Source organism: Suncus etruscus, chromosome 17 (assembly GCF_024139225.1).
Source record: "Suncus etruscus isolate mSunEtr1 chromosome 17, mSunEtr1.pri.cur, whole genome shotgun sequence".
Lineage (NCBI taxonomy): Eukaryota > Metazoa > Chordata > Mammalia > Eulipotyphla > Soricidae > Suncus > Suncus etruscus.
Genome location: NC_064864.1, coordinates 42224435 through 42242195, shown reverse-complemented (window position 1 = coordinate 42242195; position 17761 = coordinate 42224435). Strand labels below are relative to the sequence as shown.

The window sequence follows — 17761 nt, the reverse complement described above, 5'->3', positions numbered from 1 at the left end:
AAAAAAATAGTTTTACTGTTGTTATAAACAATTAGACTGGCCACCCAACTCCTAGGTATTCAAACAAGTGGAATAAAAACTTATGTTGACACAAAACCCTGAATATGGTTAAAATATAAAAAGCTGGATCACATCTAAATTGAAAACGTATGTGCTGCAAGATAAAGTGAAAAGGAAAACCACAAAATGGAAAGGGGAATGCCAATCAGACATCAAGTAAGGGACTTGTATCTAGACGCCCTATAGCGTTTACAACTCAGTGATGAAATAATAAATATTTTTTAACGGGGCAAAAGACTTGAACAGACACTTCAGCAAAGACTTACAAGTGCCCAGAAAGCACCATGAAAAGATGAGAACACTCATCATAGGAAAAAAGCACAATGTGACATCATTTCACACCTAGAATAACTGTGTGTGTGTGGGGGGGGGGGGAGCACAATGCCAATGCGACATCACTTCACACCTAGGATAACTGAAGTCAGGATAACAAGTGTAGTGGAGGGTGAGAAGACATTGCAAAATGCCAGGTCAGGGGCACCCAAATTCCAAGGGGGAAGCTTAGTGAGGATTAGCCCCTTGTGATCGTCAGCTGCCACACTTTAAGAATATGCACGCATCTTAATCAGAGTTTGCAAACACAAATTTGCAAATATTGCACATAAAAAAAAAAAGCTCCCAGCGCGCACCGAGTGAATGGAGAGTACCCTAATAAGGAAATCAGGGTGCTGGTACTGTGGGTGTCCTGCGGCCCCTTCTGCAGCCTCTAGACGTCAAATGCCGGTTCTGCCCGGAATGGGCATTGCTTCGCCGCGGAGAGCCCCCATGACAGTGCCTCGATTTCCTCTTTCAAGGAACTACTCGCTAACTACTAAAGGAGGTAAGCAGGGGCTGGAAAGGTGGAGCAACCGGTAGGTTGCACGCGCTAGCCTAGGACGGACCTGGGTTCGATCCCTGGCGTCCCAGATGGTCCCCCAAGCCAGGAGCAATTTCTGAGAGCAGAGCCAGGAGTTACCCCTGAGTGTCACCGAGTGTGGCCCCAAAACCAAAACCTAAAGGAGGTAAGCAGAAGCGACACATTCCCCAACCCAGCCCGGGCGGGACCCAGCCCGGAAGGCCCCGAGGGGCTGGGCCTTGGCCCGCCCGCAGAGGCGTGTTTCGAACCAGCGGAACCGGACCCCGCCCAGGCCTCCCCGGGGCGGCGCCTGGTCACGTTGGCGGCGGCGGGACTCCCGGAAGAGCCGCGGTGCTGCGGGCTCGGTCCTGCCGGGCCCAGGGAGCTGCCGGGGCACTGCGGAGAGTCCAGCCGCCTCGCCGGGGCCCTGCAGCCCTGGGCCCGGCCCTGATCCACCGGCAGCAAGAAGGACCCGGTGCTGCTACAAAGTGGGTCTTCCCGGAACCTGCCAAGTTCGGGAGCTGGGCCGGCCAGCGGGGGAAGGCATAGGGCTGGGGGCCTCGCGCCCTGCAGGTGCTCTCCTCGGGGTCCCAGCCCGCTAAAGGGGTTTGGAGGAAGACTGAGAGCCCCCCTACGAGGCACTTTGGGGTCTCCGAGCCAGGCGGGGGTAGGTGGGTGGCGATCCCCAAGGGTTGCTTTTGCTCAGCAGATCAGAACTTAGATGTCAACTTGAAAACAGACACTCATGCAGAAGTCTGGGGTCTGTGGACGAGAGCCCCAGGGTCCCTACACGGCCACCCCCTTGGGGCACTGCTGTGGCTGGGCTTGATCTGACCTGCCTCTGCTCAGTGTTCCGTTTCCTTCTTACCCTAAGCTTGTCCCCTTCCTTCCCTGCCTTTTACCCCCAGACTCTAAGTGACAGCATTCTTTTCTTTGCCCTGGCACTGCTACAGGCTTGCAACTGGGGAGTCAGACTAGCCCTGCACTCCGCTGTGTATGCGACGCTGAGATCACCCCCGGCTTACCCTGTGGTCTTGGGGAGAGTTTGTGCTAGTTCTCACAGCACCGGGAGAGGTCTGAGCCTCCTCAAGCCCAGACTAGGCCTTGCCTGCACCTCCTTCCTTTCATCTTGGGGCACAGCTCCTTGCTGCGTGGGGTTCCCAGACTAGGCGATGTGAGGCTGTCCTGACTATACCGAGGCAGACTGACAGATCCCACCAAGGCCACAGGGCATGGTGAAGGGGTGTCTGTCCTCCAGGTGTTCTGGAGAAGCTGTGCAGGACTTTCTGAACGTGGCCCTTATTCCACGGAACATTCTGGTTCTGGTACTGCCAGGAGGAGAGCTGGGGAGCACTAGGGAAAGTACCCAGCCTTGGCATCACCTTCCTGGCCTGACCCAAGTGTGTGCCCAAGTCCTGATCCAAAGGAGTGACCAATGTTTCCCTGGTTATGGAGGAGTAGGGGTGGTGGCAGGTCTGTGTTTCTCCACATGCTGATGGCAGGGCGCTGGGAAGGGACCTTGGCTTTGCTTTTCCCTGACAGATGAAGTGCATCGTGGTGGCCACGGATGGTGCCGAGGTCCTTTTCTACTGGACCGACAAGGAGTTTGAGGAGAGTCTGCGACTGCGGTTGGGGCAGTCTGAGCATGGAGAAGAGGTGAGGGCCGGGATGGGCATGGAGTCTGGAGGGCCCAGGCAAGAGGTTATGTGGTATGGTGTGTGTTGAACTCCACCATAGAGGTAGCATGGTGCCATCGCCATTTCTCTGACTGGACCACTGAGCCTAAAAACAAATCACATTCAAATCTTAAATGGCTATATTGAGGTATTACTGCCATGTTATAGATTCAGGTTGTTATAATAAAGAATCATAAACAGTCAACCTGATACAAAAACAAATGGGCAAAGGACTGAAACAGACACTTCATTAAAGATAGCAGAATGTCAGATAAACATGTGAAGGATGTTCATCATGAAGGATGGTCATCATGAAGGATCTGACCATCAGCATGGGAATCAGATGACAGTTGTGGATCCAACTCCTGTGGCAAGAATCAGGAGGGAGGTTCTCCAACCCAACTCCCTGCAGAACTCGATCCTGCAGAACTCAGGTCTGCAAACTAGCAATATGCAGTGAGGACTATATGGGATGCCAAGGATTGGATCAGGGTCAGCTGCATGCAAGGCAAACACCCTACCCTCTACTATTGCTCCAGTTTCTTTTTTTTTTTTCTTTTGGTTTTTTGGGCCACATACGTTTGACGCTCAGGGGTTACTCCTGGCTAAGCGCTCAGAAATTGCCCCTGGCTTGGGGGGACCATGTGGGACGCCGGGGGGATTGAGCCGCGGTCCTTCCTTGGCTAGCGCTTGCAAGGCAGACACCTTACCTCTAGCGCCACCTCGCCGGCCCCATGTTGCTCCAGTTTCTTATTCCTTGTTTTGCAGGGTAGAGAGAAGGGATGGAAAAAGGGGATCTAGAATTCAGTTTCTGCTTATTATGGAAATAGAGTACAGAAAGGGGCACAAAGTAGGGGGGAGTCACCCCTCATCCCTTTACCTCACAGTAATAACTCTGACTTGGTCTGCTTACCCGGACGAATATTCTGTCCACACATTTGAAATTCAGCCGCTTTTTGGTAACATTCCTTTGGATCAGAGCAATTTTCCACGTCACTGGAAACACTTCAGTATCAGAAGTGTGTGTGTGTTCTAGCTTCAGAGCTGCTGTTATTTATGGTCCTCTCTGGGCTAGACATTTACATTATTTTCAGTCTTTGCTCCTATAAATTAGGCAGCAGTGAACATCTTAGCCCCTGTCTCTGATCAGCTTGCTTTTCCCAAAGTACATTAACTGCGTCAATAATGTGGGGTTGGATACACATATCCCCTGAGCTTGCCAGTGCCACATCCAGTATCCCCAGCACTCTGCTCTGCAGCTGTGATCTGACCCCAAATATTCCTTCCTCCAGTCAGAACCTGAATGGCCCAGTTAGCTGGTGGGCCCTTCCCTCCTTCCTAATCACTCACTAAGGAGTCATTATTTTTTACTTTTGGGGGGCCATCTTCCCTATTAGGACAGTGATTCCCTCTCAGGTAGACCTCTGGCTGGTCCGGCCCTTGTCTTTGCCATGTCTTCTGCATCAAGCACCGTGTCTTCTGGCTGTTTTCTCGTTCCCTTCCTTTGGTTACCTGTCATGTGAGCTATTTCTTGCCCTCTTGCAGCTGCCGGCCCTGGAGGATCAGCTCAGCACCCTCCTGGCCCCGATCATCATCTCCTCCATGACTATGCTGGAAAAGATCTCCGACACCTACACCTGTTTCTCCACAGACAAGCACCTATACGTCCTCCACCTGGTCAGCACCAGCGCTGGGTCCCTCCCTCCCTGCTGGCTCCACCCTCCTCTCCCTTTAGTCAGGGAAGGCAGGGCTGTTCTCCTGAGAAAGCAGAGATATCCATGATCCAAAACCTTGGCTATCCCCTCCACCACCAACCCACACCCCAGACCCCAGGGAAAAGGGCAGCTGGGCTCCCCGTCAGCCCTGCTGTGCCTACAGTTCGGAGAGTGCCTGTTCATCGCCATCAGTGGGGACCCTGCAGAGGACGAGGGGACCCTGCGCCACCAACTGTGTGTGCTCAATTGCCTGTTCAAAGTGCACTTTGGCCTGGTGACCAGGGACAGCCAGCTCATCAGGAAGGAGTGAGTGTTCAGTGTCCCGAGGGCCCTGGCTAAGACCCCCTGTGATGTTCCTGCTACACACTGTCACTGTCCCTGTCTGGGGCCTGGTCTAAAAAGCAGAGCCTAAGTGAGGAATGGTGGAGATCTGACCTCTGACCATATCCTCTTTCCCTGAGGAGGAAACACAGTGACTGGACCAGAGCCCCCCAACAAGGCCGTAAGAGCTCAGTCACCTTTCCTGGCACCCCCAGGAAAGTACTTTGTCCTGTCTGGCTTCCCCAAGTGTCACATATTCCCTGCAGAGAAAACACGGACCTGCATGAATACTTTATAAGGGACCAGACCCCCAAATTCACAGCCCAAAGCCCGAGAACGAGGCCTCAGAGGAGAGTATCCCAGGTTGGGCCCCAGGAAAGAAGTTTGGCTCTGACCTGGGTGCAAACTCTGGGCATGATGGGGCAGGGGGGACCTGGGTGAGAAAGGAAAGGGCAGGCTCCCCTTGGTCCCTTACAGACTAGCTGAGGCCATCTCAGGGCCCAGGCAGAACCCACAAGGGTAAAGTCGCCTGTATCCCAGTACAGGGCCAGTCTGTGTGTGGCCCTAGTTAGAAAGATACAGGAGTAGCCAGGGCTTCCTGTGGGAGGCGTGAGGGTCTAGAAAGCTCAGGCGCCTTCTGGGCTCCTCTAGCCCCGAACCTCTGCAGGATGCTGAAGTCACAGGTAAGTGTCTGCAGGTGCAGTTGTGGGCACTTTTTTCTGTTAGCTGGGTGCTTTTGAGACAGGGCACAACTGCTTTTTCTTTTCTGCAAGGCAGTAGGGCCAATCGGTTTGGAAACTTCTACTCTTGCTGCTTTTGGCTCCATTTCCTGCCTGTGACTGTGCCAGGGAGATTGGGAAGAAGAGAAGCAATTTGCATGGGGGGTGTCTCCTACTCCCTGTGCACCTTACCCCATTTCTTCTCCTCGCCACAGGCCAGGCCCCTCCCCAAAGATTCTTCATGCCTCTGGGCTCTCCCAATTACTCCGCCTGGTTACAGGAGGACTGGGTGGTTTGGCACGATGGGCCTTTGCTTAAGTTTGGGGACACCAACTTTCTCGCCAGGTTGCGGCCTCCAGACCTGGAGCAGCGCATGCAGGTGTGGAGGCACTTCCAGAGCCTGCTGTGTACCTACTGCCGCCTATGGGAGCAGGAGCAGGGCTTCGCTGTGGAGGTGAGGGGCCAAGGGTCACAGAGGGAGTCAGAGGGCAGGGACCATGAAGGGCACTAAATGGGGGGGCCTGAGGGCAGGATCGAGACCACTGAGATGGAGAAGCTGAGTGTGCTGGGAACCCCTTCTGGGGTAACCACTGCCCACCTGCCTACTGTGTCCAAGAGTGGACAACAAGAGTGGCAGAACCACAGCCCTGCCTGGACTCTTAAGGTGGGCAGTCAGGAAAAGTGATGCAATTGGACCCAGTACTCTCAGATCCTGCCCAGGCCTCTCCACTTCTTCACTTCTCTGCCTCTCCTACTCTTCTGGACACCCTTCTACCGGTGGTCTTGCTCAGCGCCCACCCTGTGGGGCCCTGTGACTTGGGCACCTTTGAAGCAAAGGGAGCAAGACTGAATGGGCTGTTGAGGTGGGCAGGGTTCTGGTGAGGGCCACCGTGCTGTCCAGCATCCGGGCACTGCCAGCTTCTGTGTTCTGATATTTTAGCATAACTGGACAACATTACAATTTTAAAATCCATCCACCCATTTTATTTTACTCTCTGAAGGCCGTTATTGGGGAATTCTACTTAGGTCTGTGCCTCGGTGGGGCAGTCCCACTCCAAACCCTCTGCTCACATTAGGGCCTTTGCATCTGCTCCAGGCCTGGGTCTACCTATGTGTTTGCAGCTCACCTCTCTCTGTATCTCTCTATCTCTGTCTGTCTCTGTTTCTCTGTCTCTTTTTCTTCCTTCAGTGCAGAGGTCACCGCTGGCTGCACTAGAGGCATTTCCTCCAGCTGCTCTTACCTGTGGGTGCCTGGTGCTTGCCCGACTTCCACATTGTTTCTGCAGACCAAGCAGGCAGGTGCTTGATCTGCTTCCTCACCCATCGTCCCTCTGTCCCTCTCATCCCTCTCGGTAGATAGAGCGCCCAGAAGGCAGGGTGTGCTGTGCTGGCCTGAGTCATATCATCCCCCTGAGTCTGGTCCCTAGACTGCCGGGTGCTTCCAGCCCAATGGGAGGAGAGGGTGTTTGTCCCTCACGAGTCTTCCTCTCCCCGTGGCCCAGGCTGTGGAGCGGCTGGTCCATCCACAGCTCTGTGAGCTGTGTATCAAGGTGCTGGAGCGGCATGTGGTGCAGGCTGTGAATGCCAAGCCCGAGCGACAGCGCGCTGGGGAAGACGTGCTGCACGCCTTCCTGCTGGTGCACTCCAAGCTGCTGGCTCTTTACTCCAGGTGAGCCAGCCCCCCCCCCATGCCCTCCTAACCTCTTCTCCCCATTCCCTCTCCCTAAACCCTCATTCCAACCCTACACACCACCATTCTCAAAACCCCACCTCAGATTCAGTTCCATCTGCCCCCTCCTTTCCCAGGCTCCTTCCACCCAATTTTGGAAGCTGAATTTAGGACACCCTGGTGGTGGTGACCAGTCCCCCTGGTGATTTTTCTGATGCAACCAAAACTTTAGTGTCAAGAATTAAGGGGCCAGGGAGATATTTGCACAGTCAGGAACATGTGACTTATGTGCACCTGACCTGAGTTCTATTCCCCATAACATTGACACATCCCCGGCATTGACTTGAAAAGCTCCTGCAGGCCCTGGAGCTGACCCTCTGCCCTGTTCTCCTTGCAGCCATAGCGCCCTGCGCCCCGCCGACCTGCTCACCCTCATCCTATTGGTGCAGGACCTGCAGGCCAGTGAGAGCAGCACTGAGGACGATGGTGCCAAGGTCTCAGGAGGCAACCCCAGAAAATTGGGCTGGTCAGCGAGTGGTGGGACTCAGAGATGGCTCTGGAGTGCTGGCCAGGGGCTGGCCAACACTTTTTCCTGCTGTTTTCCATTGTGCAGTGAATTCTAGAACGTGTGTAGTGTGATGGGCTAGAATTACAATGAGACAACAGAGCAGCCTGGCTTCACTGGGCCAGGTGGAGGTCAGCTTGATAAGAGTCTAATACCATGGGGAGCCTGGCGTTCAGGGTCGACAGAAGCTGGCACATCTAAAAGCACCCGCCACCATCACTGTCCTCATTAGCGTCTCGAGGTCTTGCACTGGGCTTCTCTGACACATCAGCTCTTCTAGAGAGTCAGGAGCCTGGAGATGTGAAAGTTGTGGACAAAAAAGCTATGGCCCAGCTGTGCACAGGGCGCAGGCAGAAGAACACAGACCTATGCTGACCACATCTCTGCCTTGCAGCCCTCTCCAAAATGGCTCCAGAGCAGCCAGAACATCCCTGTGCGGCTGACAGAGGCTCCCAGGAAGAGTTCGACAGGGACCGTATGTCTGTCCCTGGGTCAGGGAGTACTTGGGTACAGAAGGGGTACTTGGTCACGGGGGACAGGCTCAGGTTGAATCCTCTGTTCCCCACCAGGAGACAGACAGCCTCTCACTGCCTGAGGAGTACTTTACACCCGCCACATCTCCCGGCGAACACAGCTCAGGTGAGACCCCAGAACATGTCCTGGGTCCCGAAACCTCAGTGGGACTCCCACCCAGCACAGGCACCTTAAAACTTAGGTCTATCCCCTACCCCCTCGAGCTGCCCCTGAATTTAAGGTCTTCAAAGATCTTGAAGACTTGTGGAACTCTGACCGTTGAAAAGTGCAGCCCTGGGCCCAGAGAGATAGTGCAGTGGCGTTTGCCTTGCAAGCAGCCAATCCAGGACCAAAGGTGGTTGGTTGGAATCCCGGTGTCCCATATGGTCCCCCTGCCTGCCAGGAGCTATTTCTGAGCAGACAGCCAGGAGTAACCCCTGAGCACCGCCAGGTGTGGCCCAAAAACCAAAAAAAAAAAAAAAAAAGAAAGAAAGAAAGAAGGAAGGAAGGAAGGAAGGAAGGAAGGAAGGAAGGAAGGAAGGAAGGAAGGAAGGAAGGAAGGAAGGAAGGAAGGAAGGAAGGAAGGAAGGAAGGAAGGAAGGAAGAAAGAAAGAAAGAAAGAAAGAAAGAAAGAAAGAAAGAAAGAAAGAAAGAAAGAAAGAAAGAAAGAAAGAAAGAAAGAAAAGTGCAGCCCTTAGATGCATCTTCTCTTCCTTCAGTCACTTACGAAACAAGAAACTAGAATCAGGCAGTTGTCATTTGACTCCAAATCTCTTCAACATAAATATTCTACCTCCAGCATCCACCTTACCTATTTTTCCAAAGTATGTGGGTAAACGGTAACAGGAAATGGAAAATATTCCTAGAGTTCCTTGCCAGCCAGTCAGAGCAGGGAGGAGCCTGGCTGAGAGCTGTGGTGAATGGGCGCAGCTCTCCGAACTGCTCAGGAGAAGAAGAGCAGAATCCCATGGTTCAGGCCACCAGATAGACCAGGGTTGCCAGGGTCACAGGAGAAATATCCCAGGAGCCGAGCTCTTTTATTGTGTTAGCTTGACATGAGGTGCCAGAGATAGAGGCCAGGATCTCACTTACTGAGCCAGCTACTTGCCACACTCTCGCCCAGACTGAATCTCGCCCAGAGCTGCCTGTAGGTCTGTGTGGTCCTTACCCGGCTGTGTGTGGGTCTGGTCCTTGTCCTGGGTCATGCCAGCCGATCTGCTGAAGTCATGGGTCCCCCTCTGGATACCTCTAGAAATGTCCCCATAAGCTCTGAGCCACAGCAAGCCAGGGTGGTGACTGCAGGTTGGCTCCTGCACCTGTCTGCACAGGACTCTGCAGGCAGCGGAGAGCTCCAAAAGGGCCTTTGCAGGCCTTACAGTGCAGCTTTTAAGAAGTCAGGAGTGGGGGGCCAGAGACTTAGCACAGAGGTAGGGTGTTTGCCTTGCACGCAGCTGACCCAGGACAGACCTGAGTTCATTCCCTGGCATCCCATATGGCCCCCCCAAGCCTGCCAGGAGCAATTTCTGAGTGAAGAGCCAGAAGTGATGCCTGAGCACTGCCTGGTGTGGCTCCAAAAGAAAAACAAGAGGTCAGAGGGGGTCAGAGAGATAGCGTGGAGGTAAGGCATTTGCCTTGCATGCAGAAGGATGGTTGTTCAAATCCCAGCATCCCATATGGTCCCCTGAGTCTGCCAGAGCAATTTCTGAGCATAGAGCCAGGAGTAATCCCTGAGTGCTGCAGGTGTGACCCAAAAAACAATAAAAAAAAAAAAAAAAGGTCAGAGGTGCAGCTGAGGTTGGAAACCTCTGGCTTAGTTGTTCTGAACTCTGTTCATTTGAGGCCACGTGTGTGGCACACTTCCCAGGGCCAGGGTCTGTGATTGACATGGGTCCTCTGAGCCCTCCCTGAGCCCCGACATGCCAAGAAGCTCTGGAGTGACCTTGGATAGAATGAAGCTGTTTTTCTTCTGCTTTTCATGATTGCCTCGCCGTCGCTGTCCTCCCGGGCCCCTGCTTTGTTGTTGGCTCTTTCTGCCTCGGCACTGTAAGCGGTGCCATCCCTCAATACAGGCAGCAGCCAGTTTACAAATGGCTTAGAGTGCATCCGTGCATTTGTAAGTCAGGTGTCTGAAACCTAGACACAGGCTTCCCCAGAGAAACATGATTATGAATGTTCGTTATCCGCAGTGAAATATAAGAGAAGGCTCTTATAATAAGCATGCCATATTTCATACCTGCCAGGGGATCCCTAGGACTTTGTGAGCTGTGGCAGGCGGGAAAATGGAGCTGGATTCCTGGCCATAGTAAATGCTCAGCAAAGGCTGCTGACTGGGGGTGGGAAGGCAGTGATGAGTGCTGCCCCCTAGTGGAGTGACAGTGGCCCAGCCAGGATCACGCATGTCGGCACTTCAGGTCCCAAATTTCTTCCCCAGAGGCCCAGGTTGCTTTAGCCCTGAGGGCATGGGCAGTGGACCAAGCATGCCAGCTGGGCACGGGACAAGAAGGTGCTCTGTGTCCTGCCAGTGGTTGAAAGCTGCTCCTCTCTCAGCCTAGACATGCTGTAGGGCCACTTTTTGCTTTCCCTTTTATTTATGTTCTGTACTTCCCTGTGGCCTGCAGGTAGCACCATCTGGCTGGAAGGGAGCACCCCACCTCTTGATGACCCCCCTGTTCAGGTGTGTGTTTCTTGCGGAGGGGCTGTCCCTATCCCACATCAGCTGATTAAAGATGCAGCTGAGTTCTATGGGACCCACTTTGCCCTCTTGGGGACTCGGCCCTAGCTTCAACCCACTTCTGCCCCTTCCCCAGATAGTGCTGGTAGAAAGATGAGCTCTGGCCAAGGACAGGACTGAGGGGAGAATGAGAATCCCAAGAAATTCTCACTCTCTTCCTGGGAGTATAAAAAAGCAAACTCAATTTTTAGTCTTTTTAAGTGAGAAAGCCAAATAGGTTCTCATTATAGAAAAATGGGCAACAACAAAGTGAAGTCTCAAAGAGGAACAAAAGCCACTGGTCAGTCCTGTGTCTCCCAGTCCTAAATTGTGCACACACACACACACGCGCGCGCACACACACACACACACACACACACACACCACACACTCTGAGTTGTTAAGGTCCACCTAGGCTAGGCTTTCACACAGGCACACACCTGCTTTGCATGTTTTTCCCAGCCACACATGGTTTCCACTTCTGCCCCGACTCTCCCACACATTCTCCAAGTTGATCATTCAGTGTATTTAGCAACAGCAGGCATCCACCAGCACCGCACCTTGACCTTTATCTGAGCAGGACCTCAGAGCAGCTGTGTTTAGGCCCACGGCTTTGCGCTGTAAGTTCTTAAACTCACACTTACAAATATATGTGCACATATTTCCCTGCAGAGAGGTACTCATGGTATCCATAACTGTCCTCAGTTTCATTGAAATGCTTCACTGCCTGAGCCAAGTTGTGAGCCCTCTTTCTCCCTCTGAATGTCCCCCAACATCCTCCCTAAGAGCCCATCTGCCTCACAGATCGCTGAGGACATTCTCCAAACGCTGGTACCTGGCTCCGCAGCACCTGCCAGCCCCAGGAGGATTTTCCTGGATGCCTGCGTGAAGGAGAGCTACTGCCCCCTGGTGCCCCACACCATGTACTGCCTGCCCCTGTGGCCGGGCATCAACATGGTGCTCCTGACCAAGGTAGGGGAGCAGTAGCCCACTCAACTGGACCTGTCCCCCAGGGATTCCCATCCTGCTCTGCCCTGCCTGTGCTTCTCCCTCTAGGTCCCCAGCACGCAGCTGGCCCTGCACCAGCTGCTGGACAGGTTCACTGTGCTGGAGATGAAGCTCAGGGAGGAACAGAAGATGGGGAGCAGCCTACGCTCCCACCCCCTCCTGGGGGACCTGCGCCAGCGGATGGACAAGTTTGTCAAGGTCCGAGGCCGCCAAGAGATTCAGGTAGGGCTTCAGCCCAGGAAGTGGGCTGCTTCCACACTGGCCAAGGGGCCCGGGGCTGTGGGTCCTACCTGCTCCTTCAGGCACACACCCCAATTCCACCACTCAGAAGGGGGAGAAGCCCAGTACCCATGCCACACCCCAAATGGACAGAGCCTACATGGGGCATATTCGACATGGGATAGAGCACACAGGAGACAGAGCCCACATGGGCAGAGCCCCTGAGGCCTACATGGGAACAGTGTCAGGAAGCCCTGACCTATACCTCCTTACAGAGTGCCTGGGCGGAATTTAAGGCCAAGATTTTTTCCAAGAATGAGCCTGGCGCCTCCTCTGAGTAAGTAGGGCTGGCACGGATGCAGGTGGGGCTGGGTGTGTGTGGGATCTGGGGCAGTGGGGGGGGGGGTCTATGTGTGTCTGGGTCAGTGTATGTGGGTCTATATATGGTTGTGTGTGTGGGAGAGAGCAGAGAGTAGCAGAGGGCAGGGTTGTGGCCCCACTATCAGGCTCGTGGTCCTGCCAGCCCTTAGCAATGCCATCTGCAGCCCTGAGCATTCTGTGTCCCTCCTGCTTGCATTACCACTTTAACCCAGGGGTGCTAAGTAATGTTTCCATCTGAATTCAGGGTGACTCGGCTCTGTGTGTCCTGGGCCTAGGTGAGGGGTCAGGGAGTCACCTTGGGTCCCTCCCTGCCCCCAATACACCCCAACCTTCTGCTTAGGCTGCTCCAGGCATGTGGGAAGGTGAAGCGCCAACTCTGCTCCCTATATCGCCTCAACTTCCTGGGCCAGGCCCCAAGCAATGGGGGGCCCCAGCTGCCTCAGCACCTGCAGGACCAACTCCAGATGCTCATGCAGTAAGTAGGGCTGGGGGCTCATGGGTTTGGGGGTCAGGTTGCTGCTCACTACTCTTCCTCCCCGGCCCCCACAGAGAGAAGCTAATGGACTGGAAGGACTTCCTGTTGGTAAAGAGCAAGAGGAATGTCACCATGGTGTCATATCCTAATGGCCATTGTGCTGAGGGCAAGGCCTGTCTCTGCATCTACCTGTGGAGGCAGGGAGCCCTATTGTCCCAAGCTCACATCGCCAAACCCTTGGCTCAGGGTCCAGGGGCAGGGGGACCCCTGAGCCAGGCAGAGCTGAGAGGTCACAGCTGACTCCTTTGAGTGCCATGGCCTTGATGAGGCACTGACTGCTGAGAGGCTGTCCTGTGGAGAGAACGATTCTCTGTGTTCCCAACCCTGTTAATAGGTACCCTGCTATAATCCTGGCTGCCCTTCTCTGGAACTCTCTATAAGGCATTTTTCCCATATGAATAATTCTACAGATGAGGTCTCAGGGTTTAGACCTTTGGGATGCAGGTGACAGGGATATTGAAGGCCCCTTTTCTAAGGTGCAGAGTAGGATGGGCCAGCCTCAGTTGTACCCCCACTCAGCTCAGCTTATCCCATGGACGTGGAAACTGAACAGACATTTATATGTGAAACATTCTCAGGGTTGGGAGTTCCCAGACCAAGAGAGAGCTGGGAGAAATTGGGCTCAGTGGACATGGACAGCTTTGGGGAGGCCTCTAGACTCTGGGGCTCAGGAAGCTGCATCAAGTGGAGGGCAGAGGCTCGCTCCCTGGTTCCTGGTTCCTGACTGTCAGAGCCCCTTAACTCAGCCCTCACCTACCTGGAGGACTTCCCAGGCCTGGTGCATTTCATCTACATAGACCGCTCAACTGGCCAGATGGTGGCCCCCTCCCTCAATAGCAGTGAGAAGACCTCCTCAGAGCTTGGCAGGGGGCCCCTGGCTGCTTTCCTCAAAGCTAAGGTAAGTGCTGCCTCATCTCCCAGGGCCCATGGAGTTGCCACCCCTTTGCATGTCCTGTGTTGGAAATACACCTGCCCATATGTGACTACATGCCAGAGTGGTAGAATTAACTAGAAGGGGAAGAAGAAGCACAGGTTTCATCCATTTGGGTAACTTCTATCAAGGGACAGAAGAGTTATTTTGTTTGTTTGGGGGCTACACCCAGGGATAGATGCTCAGGGGTCATGCCTGGTTTTGCATTCAGTGGGCCCTAGGACAGCTGGGGACTGAGACAGGTTGGCTATATACAAGGCCTTACCCACTGTACTATCTCTCTGGTTCCTCTGGAGTTCTCTTATTTGATTTTTCTTCAAAGCAATCTGGTGCATGTATCCAAAACAGGTGATTGCAGGGAACAGATAAGAGACACTGTGCTGGCCTGTGTGTGAAATACATGCAGAGCTGCTGAACCTGCCCGTGTGCCTGGCATGTCCTGTGGGACAGATGCCAGCTGGGAACCCTCCTCCCCCCTCACTCGCCCATACCCCAGGATGCAGCCTGGTTAGCGTTTCCATTTCACCCTCTGTGGGGGAGGGCGGCACCCCCCCCCACCAGTGCCTTAGATTTCTCAAGCTGCACATGCATGAGATGGTGTATGAGATGGTCAGCCCCGTTCATGCAGTGCCAGAGTAGGTGGAGTTCATTAAGCTTTTCCTGATAGCAGCAGCTTCTGCCTCTCTGTCCTGCTTTCCGGACAGAGTTGGGGTTTTCCTGGTCCCTTTGAGTCAGTGGTTTCCCTGGGCTGATCGCTAGAGCTGAGATCATGCTGCCTCTGCCGCGGCATCAGCCGCATTTCCACTTCACTTTCTCCCCGATGCATTTCCTCGTGCCATTAGTTCTTTACCACTGTGATTTGTAACAGCTCCGTGGTGGTCCATCGTGGGAAGCCGCCCTCCTATACTTAGCGCTTTCCCATCGATGAGCGTTCAGAGCGGCCCCAGCCTTCGCTGTTATAAATAACCCCACAGCATCCCACCTTAGTGCACAGACATCTCAGTGTTCCGCTTTGTCTGCTCTCAGCACATCTTCCCAGAAATGGAGACTGAGTATAATGGGGAGGAAACTTCCAGGTCCTCCATATTCTTGCCCTATAAGCTGAACCCCTGGGAAATGGCACTTCCGAGTGTGTGCATCAAGGCAGACAGTGCCCTGTGTGTGGATGTGTGCATGAATGGGTTCAGCCTTTGCCCTGCCTGTCACCTTGCTCGTGGCAAATCATATGATATCCTGAGGCAGGCTAGTCTTTTGGGGGGGATCTAAAGCCTATTGCCCTGTGGTCCCTGTTTGCTCAGACCTGTGGTGAACTCGTACTTCACCCATGCTTCTGGTACTCTGCGCCAAAGATGTCAGGGCCTGAGGGACAGCAACATCCCTGCCAGCAGGAGGAGCCCGGGGAGCTACATTTTGGCCTCCTGTGGTGATGTGATGATGTCGTTGACCAGTTGAGTTCCTGATGTGTCCAGTGCCTGTTGGATGGTCATTGTGAATGTGAGGGCCTGTCACCCTGCCATTCAGATCCTCTCCATGCTGACCCTTGCCCCCCAGGTGTGGTCCCTGATCCGGCTGGCTCGCAGGCACCTGCAGAAGGGCCACACCACGCTGCTCTTCCGGGATGGTGACTTCTACTGCTCCTACTTCTTATGGTTTGAGAACGAGCAGGTAGGTGCCTGCCGTGCCCCCTCCCTATGACTCCTCTTTCTTAGCTAGCTAGTCTAGTCCTGAAAACTGACTGCTGCCTCTGCCTGCCTTGTCTATCCCCGTGACATGTGGACTGACACCAGTGGGCAGGGAGCAGAGCACTGACGGCCCTGTTTGCTGACTTCTGAGTCCCCTCGCTCCTCTGTCCAAAAGGCTGGTGCCCAGCGAGGTGGGAGGGATAGAAGGACCCTCACCACCTGCTTCTGCCTCTCCTATCAGCCCAGCACTTGGTATTTCAGGTGCTTGTACCCCATCTCAGAGGGAAAAAACATGAGGTGCAGGTTTTCCTAGCCTAGCTGTGCTGGGCTCAGGCCCATGTTCTGTCCTGTACCCCATTCCCTTTTCCACACCACATCCTCTTTTTCCCCCTCCCTCAGGGCTTCAAACTACAGATGATGGAGATGCCAGTCCTCTCTGACAACTCAGCCCCCATAGGCGTGCTGGGGGGAGACTACTACAGGTGAGGGACCAGGGACAAGCCACACCATGCACACTTATATATTCACAGATACACACACTCTAGTATTCAAATTCAGAATCATACACTCACCTAGACTCACACAATCAGGAGCACTCATACTTATTCACACATATGTACACACCCTGACATGCACACATATACTCACACATTCACACAAAACTCATACACATGCCTTAAGAAGTTTAATGCTGCCAAGGTGCAGTGAGAAGAAGCAAGGGGGCCAGTAGGTGAGATTCTGCCGCCACCCCCAGACCCAACCAGCACACTCTGGGCCGTGCTGCAACAGCAGCCTATTCCTGTGCCCTAGAGCTTCCTGCTGACGGGGCCTCCCTCTGCTAGGATCCTGCCACCAGCAGATCCCCCACCCCCACCCTATACACACAGGTTGGATTGAGACCCCAGAGATAAACCTGGGGGACCCCAGAAAAGACTGCCCGGCTGGGTACAAGGGGAGCCTCTGGCCTAAATCCTGTGCCTCTCACACCCCCAGGGAGCGCCTGCGTGACTACAGCAAGTCCCACCCGGCCGAGGTAGTCAGGTGCCGGGAGCTGCTGACCCTGCACCTGTCGGTGGTGCCACAGGAGGTGCTGGTGCAGCAGGCCAGGGAGCTGGCACAGCGATTGTGGGAGACGACCCATGTGCACGTGATCTAGAGGCTAGTGGCACCTCCTGGTCATGCTCCAGCCCACCCTGCCTGTCAAGGCTTTCTCCCTCACAGCACAGGCCCCCAGTTGCCCTTCAGGGCTCCCGAGGACAAACCCCTCAGTCCTGCCCTCTGGGGAGGAGGACTCTCATCCTGAGTTGCCTGTTCTGCACCTCTGTCCCCAGTGGCACAGTGGGGGGCACTGCCAGGGCCTCAGAGCCCCCTCTTACAGAGTAAGAGGAGCAGGGTGCCCCTAGCCAGGCTTGGACTCACTCTGCCCCTTGGCTGGTTCCCCCCAATCCCAGATCCTGCTCCCCAAGTGGACTCCAGGCTGCAGGTACTCAGCAGACGCTCAATAAATGCTTGTTTGGCCATGTCCTCCCAGGTCCTGCTTGATGCCAATGAGCCCTGCCAAGTGCTGCTGCTCCTGAGCCCTCCCCCTGCCCCCACACTGAGCATCACTCACAGGCTCTTAGGGAGGCCAGAGGGCTCAGATGCAGGAAGACCCACCCCAGAGTGGACACAAGGGCAGGAGCTCAGCAGAGCTCTGACTGGGGGAGATGAGAAAGAGGAAAGGGGCAGAGTAGACCTCAGCATCCTGCCTGTCTTGGGTCAGCAGTTGAAGGTCTCATCAGGAAGTTCTGCCAAATGTTCTGGAAACAGCTTTAAAAGGGCAGCAATGCTGAGTATCAGGGCTGTGGGTGGAACAAAGGTCTGCAGACGGGACAGTAAGGAACACCATCCGAGTGCTTTGTCCCTCTGTGTAGCAGGACTCAGAGTCAGGTGGTGTGGAGGACACTGAATCTAGTGATGTTGTGTGGTTTGGGACCCTGTGTCACCTGACCTTGCCCTGCATCACATCATCATCCTCGGCTCAGCCAACCTCTTCGACTCCCAATGTTTAGCAGCAAACATGAGGGAGTTGAGTGTAGGATTTGAGCTGCGATTTCTCGGCAGTGTGGATCTTTAGGGGTGGGATCAAGGGCCGAGCACCCACTCTGCACCCACTCAAGCACCACTCTGGTGCTCAGGGATCCTCCCTGCGCTATCTTCAGATGTTTGCATTGTGCTGGGGT

At 54.3% G+C, this 17761-nt stretch overlaps 1 protein-coding gene across 1 annotated transcript; it reads left to right on the top strand.

Annotated features, from left to right (window-relative positions):
• Nucleotides 1-2437: 2437 nt before the first annotated feature.
• HPS1 (HPS1 biogenesis of lysosomal organelles complex 3 subunit 1) lies at nucleotides 2438-16784 on the top strand. Its single transcript, XM_049764385.1, has 18 exons — nucleotides 2438-2551; nucleotides 4117-4248; nucleotides 4450-4592; nucleotides 5672-5780; nucleotides 6829-6995; nucleotides 7393-7489; nucleotides 7955-8035; nucleotides 8130-8199; nucleotides 10692-10747; nucleotides 11588-11755; nucleotides 11840-12013; nucleotides 12286-12347; nucleotides 12732-12866; nucleotides 12941-13006; nucleotides 13680-13824; nucleotides 15409-15522; nucleotides 15939-16021; nucleotides 16533-16784. The coding sequence occupies exons 1-18, from the start codon at nucleotides 2438-2440 to the stop codon at nucleotides 16693-16695; spliced, it is 2079 nt and encodes a 692-aa protein (XP_049620342.1). The 3' UTR covers nucleotides 16696-16784.
• Nucleotides 16785-17761: the final 977 nt, after the last annotated feature.

Bases quoted from the DNA above. Each gene is read 5' to 3' on its own strand.
- HPS1 (XM_049764385.1), top strand. From the start codon at position 2,438: ATGAAGTGCATCGTGGTGGCCACGGATGGTGCCGAGGTCCTTTTCTAC. The intron at 4,249-4,449 runs GTCAGCACCAGC...CTGTGCCTACAG, and splicing joins ACCTATACGTCCTCCACCTG to TTCGGAGAGTGCCTGTTCAT. The intron at 4,593-5,671 runs GTGAGTGTTCAG...CTTTCTCGCCAG, and splicing joins AGCCAGCTCATCAGGAAGGA to GTTGCGGCCTCCAGACCTGG.